Source organism: Oncorhynchus gorbuscha, linkage group LG06 (genome assembly GCF_021184085.1).
Source record: "Oncorhynchus gorbuscha isolate QuinsamMale2020 ecotype Even-year linkage group LG06, OgorEven_v1.0, whole genome shotgun sequence".
NCBI classification, from domain to species: Eukaryota; Metazoa; Chordata; class Actinopteri; order Salmoniformes; family Salmonidae; genus Oncorhynchus; species Oncorhynchus gorbuscha.
In genome coordinates this window covers 39,717,519-39,735,580 of record NC_060178.1, presented here as the reverse complement: position 1 = coordinate 39,735,580, position 18,062 = coordinate 39,717,519, and the positions used below count along the sequence as shown (strand labels likewise).

The 18,062-nt window shown below is 42.8% G+C and overlaps 2 protein-coding genes across 11 annotated transcripts in view; one reads left to right on the top strand and one right to left on the bottom strand.

The window, feature by feature from the left end:
• Nucleotides 1-10,889, top strand: part of LOC124037940 (reticulocalbin-1-like) — a 30,719-nt gene extending 19,830 nt beyond the window's left edge. For 4 of the 6 annotated variants that reach the window (XR_006839278.1, XR_006839277.1, XR_006839280.1 and 1 more), the window contains 4 exons: nucleotides 463-615; nucleotides 742-1,585; nucleotides 9,279-9,372; nucleotides 10,602-10,889. Coding sequence is in view for 1 of the 6 variants with exons in the window: in XM_046353224.1 (XP_046209180.1) it covers nucleotides 463-466 (4 nt within the window). In the remaining 5 variants the exon portion in view is untranslated. Of the gene's footprint in view, nucleotides 1-462; nucleotides 1,951-9,278; nucleotides 9,373-10,601 lie in introns of those variants that run through there. The other 2 variants (XR_006839276.1, XM_046353224.1) reach the window with 2 other exon arrangements.
• LOC124037938 (protein PFC0760c-like) lies at nucleotides 536-16,891 on the bottom strand. Of its 5 annotated transcripts, XM_046353223.1 has the most exons (7): nucleotides 16,541-16,636; nucleotides 15,825-16,510; nucleotides 10,616-10,767; nucleotides 10,264-10,332; nucleotides 9,298-9,349; nucleotides 9,108-9,144; nucleotides 7,175-8,988 (listed from the first exon to the last, which is right to left on the bottom strand). In XM_046353223.1, exons 2-7 carry the CDS (start codon nucleotides 16,315-16,317, stop codon nucleotides 8,952-8,954), a joined length of 840 nt encoding a protein of 279 aa, XP_046209179.1. In that variant the 5' UTR covers nucleotides 16,318-16,510; nucleotides 16,541-16,636; the 3' UTR covers nucleotides 7,175-8,951. The 5 variants fall into 5 exon arrangements, with proteins under 5 accessions (XP_046209177.1, XP_046209179.1, XP_046209176.1 ...); XM_046353221.1 differs by lacking the exon at nucleotides 7,175-8,988 and adding an exon at nucleotides 536-577 and having other exon boundaries at nucleotides 15,825-16,890; XM_046353220.1 differs by having other exon boundaries at nucleotides 7,175-8,003; nucleotides 15,825-16,891.
• Between the last annotated feature and the right edge of the window lie 1,171 nt (nucleotides 16,892-18,062).

Below are 18,062 nucleotides of genomic sequence, written 5' to 3'. Positions count from 1 at the left end.
TTCGTGTTGTTAATACAAAGGCAGGGGAAGGGGTTACCACAATATCCATGTATTTTATCCTTGATACAAAGAAACAAACTGAGGTGGAAAACAGAACATGTTAACACATTTTCCCCCTTGGAGTTAAAGTAGAGATCAGCTGTAGTAGAGAGGGTCAATGAGTGACACATCACTGATCAACTCTGATTCAAAAGGTTTTAGTAGGCTAGACTTTGGCTGCAGTACACAACCCAAGAGTATTTACATGGACAGTGTAGTTCTGGGCCAGTATGAATAAAGCGTCACAGAGTAGGAGTGATCAGTTTAGCCTATTAGATCATAATAAGTAATATTACATGGACAGGGGGGGGGGCTGATCTTAGATCTGCACTCCTACTCTGTGACGCTTGATACATATACAGACCCTGATCTTTGCTTTACAAAGCCTTGTCTTGACTGAGAATGTCCTCCGCTCCCTTGCAGATGACAAGGCGAGCTACAAGGCCATGCTGACTAGAGACGAGAGGCTCTTTAGGACAGCTGACCGCGACGGGGACGGCATCGCCACCAAGGTCTAGTTCACCGACCTTCCTTCACCCTGAGGAGTACGACCACATGAAGACCGTTGTCATACAGGTCAGTCAGAGGACTGGGTTCAGTCAATAGTCACAGGATCAATCCAATTCTGAAGAACATCCAGGTGTTGCACTTTTTTTCTCCAGCCCAGTTCTAAACAACTATATATTTTCTGTTTCGCTTCAGGAAACAGTAGAAGACATTGACAAGAACGGTGATAGAAAGATCACCCTTGACGAATACATTGGCTCGTCTCTCCTTCAACCGACTACCGTCTTCCAAACAGATAACATGCAATATGTCATCAACCAAACATAATATCTGGTTCTTTATACATTTTATGAGATTTTATGACATTTATGACATTTTATGAGAACAAAAAATATTTCATTTATTTTATTACAAATGTATGAGTGATATTCTTGGGTCCACAACCAACTGTATATGTCAAATGAAAAGTGTTGTGAAAAGACATGTTCACACCTGAGAATGGAGAGAGTGAACCAACCAGACTGGGTGCTGATGCAGAAAAAACACTTCACAGAGTTTAGAGACAATCGTCTTCTGCTACTGGATCACCTTAACAACATCCTCTCTCCTTATACATTACAATAACATCATTATAACATCACTTTTTAAGTCAGTACACTTAAGGTACCCTACCCCTCAGACCAGCTATGTCAATACACACACACACACACACACACACACACACACACACACACACACACACACACACACACACACACACACACACACACACACACACACACACACACACACACACACACACACACACACACACACACACACACACACACACACACGCACCTCTTTCTGTGGACATACTAAGTTAACAGGTTTGTGTCTGTGTTGTCAGCATGGTTTGTAACAGCTCTCTATGTGTGTGTTGTGTTGTCAGGATGGTTTCCTGGATAACCATGAGGTAGCTCAGTGGATCCTGCCAGGAGAGATTGACCATACTGACAATGAGGCTAAGCACCTCATCCACGAGACAGACACAGACAAGGTACGCATCTCCGCAGTCTTACTGCCTGAACTCTCACCCTTACCCCAAACCAAAACCCTGTACACTCTTGTACACTCTTATACATATCTGTTACACTCTTATAAGTGTTTCTTAATCCACTCCCACACACAATCTTATCACCTCCAAAGCACCCGTAGCCAGGTGTCCTCTTCAAACATCCCCCATCGCTGTACCCCTCTAAAACTCACACTTTCGCCAACTGTGTACCTGTTTTTACCTTCACCCTACATCTAAACACCCTCATCACTGCAACTATTGTGCAGTGCACACCCCCACCCGTTCACCCCCCTTCCTCTCTGACCTTTTCACACCTTCCCCCAACCTCACACCTCGACTTCCCATACGAAAACCAAATAACACCCTGTTACAACTGACAACTGTACTTGGTGACATGTGCAACACATACACCTATCCTACATTACAGGGAGTAAATAGTATTTTTTATTTAATTAGACAAGTCAGTTGGGCTCCCGAGTGGCGCAGGCACTGCACCTCTAAGGCACTTGAGGCGTCACTACAGACTCCCTGATTCGAATCCAGTCTGTATCACAACCAGCCAGGATTGGGAGTCCCATAGGGTGGCGCACAATTGGCCCAGCGTCGTCTGGGTTTGGCCGTCATTGTAAGTAAGAATATGTTCTTAACTGACTTGCCTAGTTAAATAAAGCTTACACACACATTAACAAATTCTTATTTACAATGACGGCCTACCCCGGACGACGCTGGGCCAATTGTGCGACTCCCAATCACAGCCGGTTGTGATACGGCCTGGAATTGAACCAGGTCTGTAGTGACGCCTCTAGCACTGAAATGTAGTGCCTTAGACCGCTTCACCAATGCTCCCCTGCGGTGTACTGTTATCCACCAGATACATGCCTGTTAGACTTCCCCACCCTCACCTGGATAGACCTTCCGTTCTGCTCTTGAGCAAGGCACTTAACCCTAATTGCTCCTGTCAGCCGCTCTGGATAAGAGTGTCTGCTAATTTACTCAAATGTAAATGTAATGTTCGTATCCTGTATATAAGCTCAAGCTTGATTAGCAACCCCTCCTTCCACATCATATCATATGCCTTCTACACAGAGAAAAAAACAGCCACAACCGTCTCCTTCACCTGGACCTTCTTGACCTCTGCTTCTAAGCAGAGCACTAGGTCCATAGTTCCCCTCCCCTTCCTGAACCCACTCTGATTTGGCGATACTAGCCCCCTGCTCTCCAGGAAGTAAGTTAGCCTCTCCATAATCATACTTTCCATAATCTTATACACAGTGCCTTCGGATAGTATTCAGACCCATTGATTTTCTTTCCACATTTTGTTACGTTATAGCCTTATTCTAAAATTGATTTAACTGTTTTTTCCCCTCATCAATCTACACACAATACCCCATAATGACAAAGCAAAAACAGGTTGTTAGATTCTTTTGCTAAAAAAAAAAAAAAAACTGATATCACATTTACATAAGTATTCAGACCCTTTACTCAGTACCTTGTTGAAGCACCTGTAACTGATGTGAAATGGCTAGCTAGTTAGCGGTGGTGCGCGTCTCCTGCTCTGAAACCTTGAAGTAGTGGTTCCCCTTGCTCTGCAAGGGCCGCGGCTTTTGTGGAGCGATGGGTAACAATGCTTCGTGAGTGACTTGTCTGTGTGCAGAGGGTCTCTGGTTCGAGCCCGGGTAGGGGCAAATGGACGGACTAAAGTTATACTGTTACACACCTTTGGCAGCGAATTACAGCATCAAGTCTTCTTGAGCTTCTCCCATTCTTCTCTGCAGATCCTCTCAAGCTCTGTCAGGTTGGATGGCTGCACAGCTGTTTTCAGGTCTCTCCAGAGATGTTCGATCTGGTTTAAGTCCAGGCTCTGGCTGGGCCACTCAAGGACATTCAGAGACTTGTCCCGAAGCCACTCCTGCGTTGTCTTGGCTGTGTGCTTAGGAGTGCTCTGGAGAAGGTTTTCATCAAGGATCTCTCTGTAGTCCTCGATCCGGACTAGTCTCCCAGTCCCTGCAGCTGAAAAACATCCCCACAGCATGATGCTGCCATCACCATGCTTCACAGTAGGGATGGTGCCAGGTTTCCTCCAGACGTGACGCTTGGCATTCAGGCCAAAGAGTTCCGTCTTGGTTTCATCAGACCAGAGAATCTTGTTTGTCATGGACTGAGAGTCTTCAGCTGCCTTTTGGCAAACTCCAAGCAGGCTGTCATGTGCCTTTTACTGAGGAGTGGCTTCCTTCTGGCCACTCTACCATAAAGGCCTGATTGGTGAAGTGATGCAGAGATGGTTGTCCTTTTGGAAGGTTCTCCCATCTCCACAGAGGAACTCTGGAGCTCTATCAGAGTGACCATCGTGTTCTTACCAAGGCCCCTACTCCCACGATTGCTCAGTTTGGCCCGGGGAGTGATGGAGGCCACTGTGTTCTTGAGAACCTTCAATTTTGCAGAAATATTTTAGTACCCTTCCCCAGATCTGTGCCTCGACACAATCCTGTCTCGGAGCTCTCCGGACAATTCCTTCGACCTCATGGCTTGGTTTTTGCTCTGACGTACACGGTCTACTGTGGGACATCTTATAGACAAGTGTTTGCCTTTTCAAATCATGCCCAATCAATTTCATTTACCACAGGTAGACTCCAATCATGTTGTAGAAACATTTCAGGGATGATCAATGGAAACAGGATGCACCTGATCTCAATTTCGAGTCTCGTATCAAAGGGTCTTAATACTTATGTATACATTTGCAAAAATGTCTAAACCTGTTTTTGCTTTGTCATTATGGGTTATTGTGTGTAGATTGATGATGGAAAAAAACATTTAATACATTTTATTATAAGGTTGTAACGTAAAAAATTTGGAAAAAGTCAAGGGGCCTGAATACTTTCCAAAGGCACTGTACATGTAATGTTAGGGTTATGTGGTTGTCTCAACTAGCTATCTTCAGATGAACAAACTTACTGTAAGTTACTCTGCATAAGAGCATCTACTAAATGACTAAAATGCCAAATAAAGATCTCATATTACCGTATTAAATCGTTTTTACATAACAAAAATTGTTTGTCACATGATTAGACATGTATCATTTGTACAGTTCTTTATGAAAAATGTAGTTATTTGTTACATTTGACTGTATAAAATCTAGCAGTACTACTTATTTCTCTGAGAATGAGGCGGATAATAGAATTTAGAAAAAGAAACATGATTTTGCCTCTGAAATGAAACCATCAAGTGATGTCGTGGCATGATTAGATATTGAAAAAACACACCAATCTCTTTAATAATTTTAGAAAATCTATAGCGTTTTTTAAAATGAATCTCTTTATATTTAGAGTTGGCAAAGTAACAACTTCCTCAATGGTCAATTAGTCCTGCATAAATTATATTATGTGATATTAGTGCCCAAAAAGATGTGGGCAAATTAATCTCTATATTGAAAAAAAAAAACAGAAAATTCTGGAACCCTATTTTGAATTGTAGGCCTATTGTCAAACCAAACATGTATGACAATCACTGGTTAAAAATATCATGCATTCCTGCTTGGACATGCTAATTAGTTAAAGTTAGTATGGAGCCCTGTGTATGCTCTCACCCAAATATATAATATCTGAATTATAAGATCTGTGTAAACGCACGGCCCCATTGCTCTACGGTATCTCGGGGTTGCCACAATATACATTCCGCAGAGGCACTGGTTCAGCTCTGTGTGCAATTAGGATCATTTAGTGTACTATGCGCAGGGTTGGGCAGTTTCCTGAAAAATGGAATCCGTTACAGTAACATAAAAAATAAAGTAATCTGTAACGTAATCCTTTTGATTACTCAAAATAAGTACAGTAATCAGATTACTTTAGAATTACTTTAATCTATACACACCGGCATATTTTTTTAAACGTTTTTAAAAACATGTAACTAATTATTCTATTTAGTAACATTACTATTTTCAATTTGGGGACTTGTATATTCTATGTGTGAGAGCATACATAGGGCTCCATATGAACTTTTTCCTAACATTTTCAATTGGTGGCACAAGCCTATGATTTGGTCATGCCACAATTGTATTGCAGGGTCAGAAAATAGAAAGAAGTTGTAGTCTAATGGTCATATCAAAACCCATTCAATGTGTTTAATTCTAAGTGTACTTAGACTACTAAAATGGTATGATTTCATGAAAACAATGTTAAACTAATAAACATGTCCAAGCAGGAATGATGATACTTAGATGGTTTCACAATAAGCCTATCAAATTATAGATATAGAGATTAATTTGCATACATTTTTTTGGACACTAATATCACATAAGATAATTCATTTGGGACTAATTCAGCACCTGAGGAAGTTGTTAGTTCGCCAACTCTAAATATAGTCTAATTATTGCTAATAGTTTGCATTGTAATTGATAGGCCTATTTAACATTAAATTTAATGTAGCCTATGCACTCACCGTGAATGGCTGACTTGAGTACCCTTTGCTCAATGTAAGCTGATAAATAAAATGATGACCAACAGGAAGCTTGGTACCCTCTTCTTTTCAACAGTGTTTGAAATGTTGCGCAATCAGAAAGCATTTTCTCTCCCACTACTCAGAGACAGAGTGAAAATACACTGTAAATAGGCTGCAAACTAAGCATCAAGCAGCAACTCTATGGAGTCCATACGACTATCTGATTGACCAGTGGGCCAGGTGTAAATGGTATGGCAGCCTTACCTACTCATTCATTCATTCATTCATTCATTCAATTGGAATACAAAACAAGCCATCACCAGGACAGTAGATTCTTGCTGAGTTGAGAGCATGTGAGAAGTCTTTAGGGCGCGTGACATGACAGCAATGAGACAAAATAAAATGTTCCTATTGATGTTAGATGAAGTAATCCAAAATATAATCAGATGTTTTTAATACATTAACTGTAATCGCAATGACATTTTTAAAAAAGTAATCCGGGCTGATTAGTTACTTCATTTTTGTAATCGGATTACATAATCCCCATTACGTGTAATCCGTTACGACACAACCTTGCCTATGTGAATACTACTTGACGTAAAAATATTGATTTGCCCAAAAACTATATTAGAGGTATGTTCAAATGTTATGCAGTAATAGTATTTGACCCCAATTATGTTGACCTGTGAAGACCAAAGACATATACTGAACAGAAATATAAACTCAACATGCAACAATTACAGTTAACAGTTCATATGAGGAAATCAGTCTATTGAAAAAATGTATGGATTTAACATGACCGGGAATACAGATATGCATATGTTGGTCACAGATACCTATAAAAAATGGGCCTCACAATGGGCCTCAGGATTTTGTCACAGTATTTTTGTGCATTCAAATTGCCATTGATAAAATGCAATTGTGTTCATTGTCTGTAGTTTATGCCTGCCCACATGACGCCATACACAAATTCTCTAAAACTATGCTTATGGTAGAGAAATGAACATTCAATTCTCTGGCAACAGCTCTGGTGGACATTCCGGAAGTCGGCATGCCAATTGCATGCTCCCTCTAACTTCTGTGGCATTGTGTTGTGTGACAAAGCTGCACATTTTAAAGTGGCCTTTTATTGTGCCGAGCACAAGGTGCACCTGTGTAATGATCATGCTGTTTAATCAGCTTCTTGGTATGCCACACCTGTCAGCTGGATGGATTATTTTGGGAAAGGAGAAATGCTTACTAACATGGATGTAAACAATCTTGTGTGCAAAATTTGAGAGAGATGTATAATTTCTGGGACCTTTTAGTTCAGCTCATTAAACATGGGACCAACATGTTGCGTTTATATTTTGTTCAGTATATACTGTACATTCTACTCAATGGCAGTCAACAATTTACACTCTATGCTTATATTCCCCATTACAAAATATGAATCTTCCAATTGAAGCTGAAATTATAAAATACCCAATGTTTGCGCACATCTGCCAACATATTCTGTACTATTATAGCCTAATTCTAGATGCATTTTCCATTTGATATGACAGTGCACATAAAAACAGTACAGCACAAATGTTTTAAAATTTCATACAACCCCACTGTTTTTAAGAAACACAGATATGACTTTAAAATACGAATGCATGTTCCTGAGAAGAATACCATAAACCTGTCATCTAAAAATAATACACAAATAGCTCAATTAAAGTTATTCTCATTCTACTTCTATAGGCTATCCATTATATCCAATATGTGTATTCAATCTATCCAGTATCTCTATGTCCAGTTTGCATGTTTGTGGTGTTCTCAGTCAACAATAAGAAAGACAGAACAATTATTTATAACTTATTAAAAGTGAGAATAATGACAGTGAATCTAAGAGATAATACAATCCCTTGGTTGCAGCATCTTCCTTGGCCACATGGTGGCGACAGGGGCTTATTTGTCAACTTCGAAGACATCGGCTACAGTCCTAACGGATAAAGGGAACAAGTGGATGGTTTATTGATTTTACTGAGCATCAGTCTTCACATTTCTACTCACACGGGTAGGCCTATTGAAAGAATCACAGGGTGAGGTGCATGTGCATTTGGGTGTGATGCCATTTGGATTTGCTAATTATATATTTTTTTCTCACCAATCTACACACAATACCCCATAATGGCAAAGTGAAAACATGTTTTTAGAAATTTTTGCAAATGTATTGAAAAGGAAATACAGAAATATCTCATTTACATAAGTATTCACACAGTCAATATTTTGTCGAAGCACCTTTGGTGGCGATAACAGCTTTCTTGGGTATGTCTTGGGTACGTCTGTATCAGCTTTGCACATCTGGATTGGGGATTCTCTACCATTCTGCCATGTTGCTGTTGGAACGTGAATCTTCACCCCAGTCTAGGGTAGTTTGCAATCTGAAGCAGGTTCTCATCAAGGATTTGCCTGCATTTGGCTCAATTCATTGTTCCTCTTTATTCGTACCAGTCTCTCAGTCCCTGCTGCTGAAAAGCATCTCCATAGCATGGTGCTGCCACTACCATGGTGATAGACAGGTGATGAGCTGTGCCTGGTTTTCTCCAGACATAGCGCTTTGCATTCAGGCCAAAGTGTTACATTTTTGTTTCATCAGACCACAGAATATTTTGCCTTATGATCCCAGTCTTTCACATTCCTTTTTGCAAACTCCAAGCATGCTGTCATGTGCCTATTTCTCAGGAGTGGCTTCCGCCTGGCCACTCTCCCATGAAGCCCAGATTGGTGTAGTGCTGTAGAGAGTCCTGTCCTTCTGGCAGGTTCTCCCATCTCAGCCAAGGACATCTTTCCACATTGTGTGGATAATCGTTTCTCCGTCCATTCCGCACGAGCCGCACTGTTAGAAGCAGCCTCAATGGCAGTGGGCGCGGCATGTGGTGACTCGATGCTAATGGCAGTTTCGGGTGGGGCGCTCCTTGAAGTAACTGCATTCCGCAGATAGACATTATTTGTCATTTTGAGAATAAACGTAATTCTGTGTCAAATGGAATATTGATAGCTCACACTGAGGCATTCAAAATGTGTTTATGTAACTGTGTCTTACTTATAGATTGATCCAGTCAGCTCGTCCAGAAAACCACCTTGGGGATTAAAAACATACAGTGAAGCTGATGTTTCTGCTGCTTTCAACCTCAAACATTCCTCTAATAGCGGCTAATGACATGTCAACAGTTTTTTTTGCAAGCAGTTCATACAATGATTCTTTATCAAACAGTCCCACACCCCTGTCTTACCTGGTTGGCAAAGTGTGCTGCAGATGGGACACACGTAGCAGAAGTTGCACATCTGAAGAAGGAAGGAGAAAAAGGGTAAGGCATTAGAGAAGGATAACAAATGAAGGACTATATAACATCATAGGACATAACTGGAGGGAGGAGCTTCTCTGATCTGACTTTGTCATTGCATCATAACCAGCCCTCTTGATGTAAAAAAAAAATCATCATATTAAGATCAGCTTCCTACTTCCGGGGAGCATGCGAATGCAAAATTAGAGTCAACTCATCGTTATGATAAAAAGTGAACCCCGCTATCAAATAATCTTTCGAGAGTCACCCAGTCCCACAGTCACAGACGTCCTCATTTTTTACAACCCTCTCACCAGCCACGTTCCCGATTACAGCCATAGTCCTGATTATTATGCAGTAGTAATTATAACAGAGTTAGGTGGTTGTCATGATGTCTTTCAGTGTAGACCGCTGCACTGCATAGAATTCTGCATGCCAAAGGAAGGCTCTGCCTAAGTCACCATATCGAGATCTTATCTGATTTCTGCTTAGTTCAAGGGTAACAGTGAGGTTTGATGATGATTTGGTCAGCTTGATTTTGACTAGTCTTCTCAAAACCGCTGTATGGAGCGTGTGAAGCAAAGAGAGCTCCCAGAGATTTGAGAGACTATGTTTTGACTAGCTCCGTTGTAACCTTGCCTAGGACCTGAAGACTTCTGTTAACTTCCCAAGCTAATTATAATGCAACGTCTTGTGGTGCACAGATGTCCTGGGTTCAAAATCCAGTCCGTCTCATTTTCATACTGTCGCTGGAACCAACATTATCTTTGGTTCCATGTAGAACCCTCTCGAAAAAAAGGGTTCTCCCTGGAACCAAAAAAGTTTTCACCTACATGGACAGCTTAAGAACCTTTTTGGAACCCTTCTTTCTGAGGGTGTAGGGAACTAGTGGTTGAATGGGAAGGTAATTCTTACCTGAAAGGTGTCACAGTTCGCAGACTTATCTCCCTCTGCACATGGGCACTTGTTGCAGGTGTCACAGTGCTGAGAGAGAGAGAGAGAGAGAGAGAGAGAGAGAGAGAGAGAGAGAGAGAGAGAGAGAGAGAGAGAGAGAGAGAGAGAGAGAGAGAGAGAGAGAGAGAGAGAGAGAGAGAGAGAGAGAGAGAGAGAGAGAGAGAGAGAGAGAGAGAGAGAGAGAGAGAGAGAGAGAGAGAGAGAGAGAGAGAGAATTTTTAACAAGGATGGGGAAAACATATTAAAAGGGTGCAAATTGTTTTGCCAATAAATGTAATCAAACTGGTGTTTCTATCTAGATGGTGAGACCTAACTCACAGTATTCACAGTATGAACAGAGGGATCCTTTGTGAAACAGTTGATTGTCCTCTTCCTCATCGTCATCATCGTCATTGTCGTCATCATCATCGTTGTCATCAGCTGCAGCCGGTTCATCATCATCATCGTCATCATTACCGTCAGCCTCTGTAAAATAAGTTGTTCATTCCCATCCTAACACGTACAGTGGGGAGAACAAGTATTTGATACACTGCCGATTTTGCAGGTTTTCCTACTTACAAAGCATGTAGACGTCTGTCATTTTTTATCATAGGTACACTTCAACTGTGAGAGACGGAATCTAAAACAAAAAATCCAGAAACTCACATTGTATGATTTATAAGTAATTAATTTGCATTTTATTGCATGACATAAGTATTTGATCACCTACCAACCAGTAAGAATTCCGGCTCTCACAGACCTGTTAGTTTTTCTTTAAGAAGCCCTCCTGTTCTCCACTCATTACCTGTATTAACTGCACCTGTTTGAACTCGTTACCTGTATAAAATAAACCTGTCCACACACTCAATCAAACAGACTCTAACCTCTCCACAATGGCCAAGACCAGAGAGCTGTGTAAGGACATCAGGGCTAAAATTGTAGACCTGCAGAAGGCTGGGATGGGCTACAGGACAATAGGCAAGCAGCTTGGTGAGAAGGCAACAACTGTTGGCGCAATTATTCGAAAATGAAAGAAGTTCAAGATGACGGTCAATCACCCTCGGTCTGGGGCTCCATGCAAGATCTCACCTCGTGGGGCATCAATGATCATGAGGAAGGTGAGGGATCAGCCCAGAACAACACGGCAGGACCTGGTCAATGACCTGAAGAGAGCTGGGACCACAGTCTCAAAGAAAACCATTAGTAACACACTATGCCGTCATGGATTAAAATCCTGCAGCGCACGCAAGGTCCCCCTGCTCAAGCCAGCGCATGTCCAGGCCCGTCTGAAGTTTGCCAATGACCATCTGGATGATCCAGAGGAGGAATGGGAGAAGGTCATGTGGTATGATGATACAAATATAGAGCTTTTTGGTCTAAACTCCACTCGCCGTGTTTGGAGGAAGAAGAAACATCATTCTTTGGGGATGCTTTTCTGCAAAGGGGACAGGACGACTGCACCGTATTGAGGGGAGGGTGGATGGGGCCATGTATCACGAGATCTTGGCCAACAACCTCCTTCCCTCAGTAAGAGCATTGAAGATGGGTCGTGGCTGGGTCCAGCATGACGACCCGAAACACACAGCCAGGGCAACTAAGGAGTGGCTCTTTAAGAAGCATCTCAAGGTCCTGGAGTGGCCTAGCCAGTCTCCAGACCTGAACCCAATAGAAAATCTTTGGAGGGAGCTGAAAGTCCGTATTGCCCAGTGACAGCCCTGAAACCTGAAGGATCTGGAGAAGGTCTGTATGGAGGAGTGGGCCAAAATCCCTGCTGCAGTGTGTGCAAACCTGGTCAAGAACTACAGGAAACGTATGATCTCTGTAATTGCAAACAAAGGTTTCTGGACCAAATATTAAGTTCTGCTTTTCTGATGTATCAAATACTTATGTCATGCAATAAAATGCAAATTAATGACTTAAAAATCATTTTAAAAATCATCATCTCTCAAAGTGTACCTATGATTTAAAAAATTACAGACCTCTACATACTTTATAAGTAGGAAAACCTACAAAATCAGCAGTGTATAGAATACTTGTTCTCCCCACTGTATGTGTGTAGCTGTACATTTTCTCTGATGGTGTTCATCAATGTATTTTTGTTTGTGTAGCAAGGTAATAGTGTAACAGAATGGCAGGGTAGAGTTCATTCATACTGTACAAAAACGAATTTCCTACATACAGTCCCGCATGCATACACTAGTTCTACACGCTCATATTCTGTAGACACACAAATTCTAACCACATACACAAACCAGTACAATGTACAGACTACCTCACAGAACATGCTTTGTACACACAAATATACATAGGTAGATTATAATCACAAATGCCCATAAAGAAAGTCTAGTCATTTTAAATATGCACTGTTCCAGACGATAAAGGGAACACTAAAATAACACATCCTAGATCTGAATGAATGAAATATTCTTATTAAATACTTTTTCTTTACATAGTTGAATGATCAATGGAAATCAAATTTATCAACCAATGGAGGTCTGGATTTGGAGTCACACTCAAAATTAAAGTGGAAAACCACACTACAGGCTGATCCAACTTTGATGTAATGTCCTTAAAACAAGTCAAAATGAGGCTCAGTAGTGTGTGTGGCCTCCACGTGCCTGTATGACCTCCCTACAACGCCTGGGCATGCTCCTGATGAGATGGCGGATGGTCTCCTGAGGGATCTCCTCCCAAACCTGGACTAAAGCTTCCGCCAACTCCTGGACAGTCTGTGGTGCAACGTGGCGTTGGTGGATGGAGCGAGACCTGATGTCCCAGATGTGCTCAATTGGATTCAGGTCTAGGGAACGGGCGGGCCAGTCCATAGCATCAATGCCTTCCTCTTGCAGGAACTGCTGACACACTCCAGCCACATGAGGTCTAGCATTGTCTTGCATTAGGAGGAACCCAGGGCCAACCGCACCAGCATATGGTCTCACAAGGGGTCTGAGGATCTCATCTCGGTACCTAATGGCAGTCAGGCTACCTCTGGCGAGCACATGGAGGGCTGTGCGCCCCCCCCCAAAGAAATGCCACCCCACACCATGACTGACCCACCGACAAACCAGTCATGCTGGAGGATGTTGCAGGCAGCAGAACGTTCTCCACGGCGTCTCCAGACTCTGTCACATGTGCTCAGTGTGAACCTGCTTTCATCTGTGAAGAGCACAGGGTGCCAGTGGCGAATTTGCCAATCTTGGTGTTCTCTGGCAAATGCCAAACGTCCTGCGCGGTGTTGGGCTGTAAGCACAACCCCACCTGTGGACGTCGGGCCCTCATACCACCGTCATGGAGTCTGTTTCTGACCGTTTGAGCAGACACATGTACATTTGTGGCCTGCTGGAGGTCATTTTGCAGGGCTCTGGCAGTGCTCCTCCTGCTCCTCCTTGCACTAAGGCGGAGGTAGCGGTCCTGCTGCTGGGTTGTTGCCCTCCTACGGCCTCCTCCACGTCTCCTGATGTACTGGCCTGTCTCCTGGTAGTGCCTCCATGATCTGGACACTACGCTGACAGACAACCTTCTTGCCACAGCTCGCATTGATGTGCCATCCTGGATGAGCTGCACTACCTGAGCCACTTGTGTGGGTTGTAGACTCAGTCTCATGCGACCACTAGAGTGAAAGCACTGTCAGCATTCAAAAGTGACCAAAACATCAGACAGGAAGCATAGGAACTAAGAAGTGGTCTGTGGTCACCACCTGCTGAACCACTCCTTTATTGGGGTGTCTTTCTAATTGCCTATAATTTCCACCTGTTGTCTATTCCATTTGCACAACAGCATGTGAAATCTACTGTCAATCAGTGTTGCTTCCTAAGTGGACAGTTTGATTTCACAGAAGTGTGATTGACTTTGAGTTACATTGTGTTGTTTATTTTTCTGAGCAGTGTATATAGGTTCACACTCAGTAGGACTATACAATAAACCATTCCACAGTAAGATGAACATTTGAACTTTTCCTGTTCATTTGACTCAAACAGACTTAGTACTGAAACAATCTCCCACATTTTTATACTACACAGAATTACTCCATGCATGTAGTCAGTCACCAAACTCATGACTCGAGGCAACAACAGAAGTACATCCATGCAACACTTCATGATCAATTGGTTTATTCTATGATTGAAAGTAGGGTTAGAGAGACATGATCAGAGGTGATATTTTGTCACAGTTTTCACAGAAAGGGGTTGTTTCACAGTCAACAAAAAATCTATTTAAAAAATTCACATAAAAATAAGAGCAGAGTCAAACACTTCTATTCATGCAACACCTGGAGTAACTGTCATGTCATGTCAATTAGCTACCTAAAACAGATATATTTCTCTCTTTTTCCAAATACTATTTCTTTCTCCAAAATATGAAAAACCTCAACATCTACGTTGAGTACCAGGTATGTGAATGATTATCTTTGTACAAACATAATAGTCTGAGAACCGCTTGAGTGAGTTTGAGTGACAATTACAAAATATGAATGGATACATTCACAGATGTGTAATTAATATGCATTCACAGATGACGTAAAAACATAGACCAGGGTTGCATATACAGTACATTCATTTCATTGGAACTATTCAACACAGTGACAAAGAAGGAAGCTCTACAGAGAAAGAGAGATTGAGAGATGTGGAGAAAGAGAGAAACTCTATTGACACCCCTGTTACTATTACCACACCTTACTACTCTTATCTAGTAAATTAATGAATTCTTTAGCCCTCATGTGCCTCCCCTCACCCCTTCCACCTCATCCCCCTGTCTGTCTGTCTGTCTGTCTGTCTGTCTGTCTGTCTGTCTGTCTGTCTGTCTGTCTGTCTGTCTGTCTGTCTGTCTGTCTGTCTGTCTGTCTGTCTGTCTGTCTGTCTGTCTGTCTGTCTGTCTGTCTGTCTGTCTGTCTGTCTGTCTGTCTGTCTGTCTGTCTGTCTGTCTGTCTGTCTGTCTGTCTGTCTGTCTGTCTGTCTGTCTGTCTGTCTGTCTGTCTGTCTGTCTGTCTGTCTGTCTGTCTGTCTGTCTGTCTGTCTGTCTGTCTGTCTGTCTGTCTGTCTGTCTGTCTGTCTCTCTTTCTCTGTAGGTTAACATGGAGGAGACACAAATACATGTCAATCCAATCCATAACCGTGAGAAAGGAAGGACGGAGTGAAAAAGAAGAAACCATTATTTCAAACAAGACACAAATCAAAAGATCTGAATTATATTATGATCCGATGACTGATTCTGATTCTAGTGTCTGTGTTACTTAAAAAAACAAAAAAACACATCTCCTTTAACTCATCATTACAATGCTTCTGTAGTCCCCAGGTTCATATCTAGTGTACTGTACGAAGGATGACACACAGTTGGGACTCCAGGCGGGCCAGTTCAATTTCCCCAGAGTGTTCATAACTCTATTTAAGCAGGGAAGAGAACACAGAGAGAGTCAGACAGACACAGCAAAGGTAATGGACAGCTGTAAAGGGGTGAAGGAGGGACTTCTGTACTAGTCTCTTTTATATGATGGCGAGGGAAGGTGGGTAAAGAATGCAGCATAATTTAAGTGAAAAGACGTAACTTACCTGTGTGGTCATCGTCGTCATCATCATCATCATCATCATCATCATCATCATCATCGTCGTCGTCATCATCGTCATCATCGTCGTCATCATCGTCGTCGTCATCATCATCGTCGTCATCATCATCGTCGTCATCATCGTCGTCGTTATCATCGTTGTCGTCATCATCGTCATCGTCATCATCGTCGTCATCATCGTTGTCGTCATCGTCATCGTCGTCATCATCGTCGTCGTCATCATCATCGTCGTTATCATCGTCGTCGTCGTCATCATCATTGTCATCATCCTCTTTACTGTCCCCATCATCATCATCATCATCATCGTCGTCATCATCTCCCCCTACATCCGCTGCATGCTCCCCCTCGTCATCAGCTACTACATCCTGTTGGGGGGCCAGCGGCAGGTCTTGAGCCTTGACGCCAGGGGCAAGAGGGGTCTGGAAGGTGCAGAGCAGGGTTAGGAACAGTCCCAAGAGCCACGTCTTAAAGGAGGCCATGATTAATCTCAAAACAAAGGGTTGAGAGGGACGATAGATAAACGAGGAGAGTGAGGGATGATACCAGATAAACGAGGGATCATTCCCTTTGCAGTGCAATGGTTTAGCACGTGCACACTGACACCCCCAGAGTTTGTTGCCTTTCTGACCCACACACACAATACACCCACACACACACACACACACACACACACACACACACACACACACACACACACACACAAACCCTAAGGAGAGCGATGGGGAACGGCACCAGTTATAAAGAAGTGCACACAATAGGCCTATGTAATGCCCAGTTGAACGGGGATATTCCAAATAGAAATCCAGACACTTGTTCTCAACTCCTCACAACACAACGATAAACCAAATCCCTCCTGGAAAAGGTAGGTGTCCTTCTCCTTTGGAAAAAAAAGTAACCCTCTTGTCCTCCTGAAATAGTGCTTGTTTCGTACCCCTTTAAAGTTTTAAGCATGCAGTAAAATGGCACCGTTTGAAGAGACACCATTGCAGACCTGACACAGGCGGCACTAATGTGGGACGGGCAGGAGAAGAGAGAGACCAGCCCGGGGGGGGTAAGATGAGAAGGAATGGGGCAATTAGGCTGAGTGACAGGGGCAAATGCTCCACCGTTGACCATGCTTGCACCGTCTAAAATGGAATGAACAGGGAAGAGAGGCAGATAGCGAGAGGGAGGGAGAGAGAGGGGCAGATAGCGAGAGGGAGGGAGAGAGAGGGGCAGATATTGCTTGTTTTTGTTGCCGTCATCAAATGTTCAATTTGAACTTTAGAGAAGTCGGTGGGAGAAGGAGGCTCAGGCCAGGATGACCATATATTGTGAAAGAAGGGAGGTGTAAGGAGGAAGAGTTGAAATAGCAAAGGAGAGAGTGAGAGGGGTGATATCAGAACTATATCATTGGAACGAGTGAGGGGGAGAGAGAAAAGAGAGCGTTGGTGAGACAAGCAGGTGTTGAGAGAAGACATATCAGCTATCAATTTTATTGAACTATTTGCCAATGCCTATGCCAATTAGCTTTGTACCAAATGTTCCACTCAGTTTTTACCCACTATTTTTATATGCCCACCAACCCACCACTCTCACAATTCCAGCACTATAGATAGGAACAAGCAATGAGCCAGCCCTTGGTTACACACACACATTACCAAGCATTGCAGGCACAATGATCAACAATGAATGGCCTGGTCTACACACTCAACCCATATAGCCTTTTCACTACCTTCCTTCTGAGTACATCCCCTCCCCGGTACCCCTCCTGAACATGTAGCCCCCAAAATAACCACTCTATTTAAAACCCTGCACTCCCAGAGTCAGTGTAATGTGACCCTCCCTGGCACTGTGAGTTCCCTGACACTGAAGATACCACCATCTCTCTCTCTCTATACCACCCCTCTTTTTCACTCTCTCTTTCTCTATCCCCCTCCTTTCATAATCCTCTCTTCCACATCTCCAGCTGCTCCCCATGAGAGGAGCCTCTGCAAACTATATCTGCAAAGCCTCCAAAATGAAGCCAAACCCAAGCAATCCAATTCTCACTGCTACCAACCCAAACTTCTACATTACTGTGTGAAACAGTTACGATTGAGACCACCAAAGGAGAGAAAGAGAGCGATATGAGATGCAGATGAACAAGAGGAGAGATATGCAACACCGAAGACTGCAATGTAGCTGAAAGTGGAGATGTACGCACACATGCCTAAGACATATTTCTCTCTCCATTTGGGTGAGC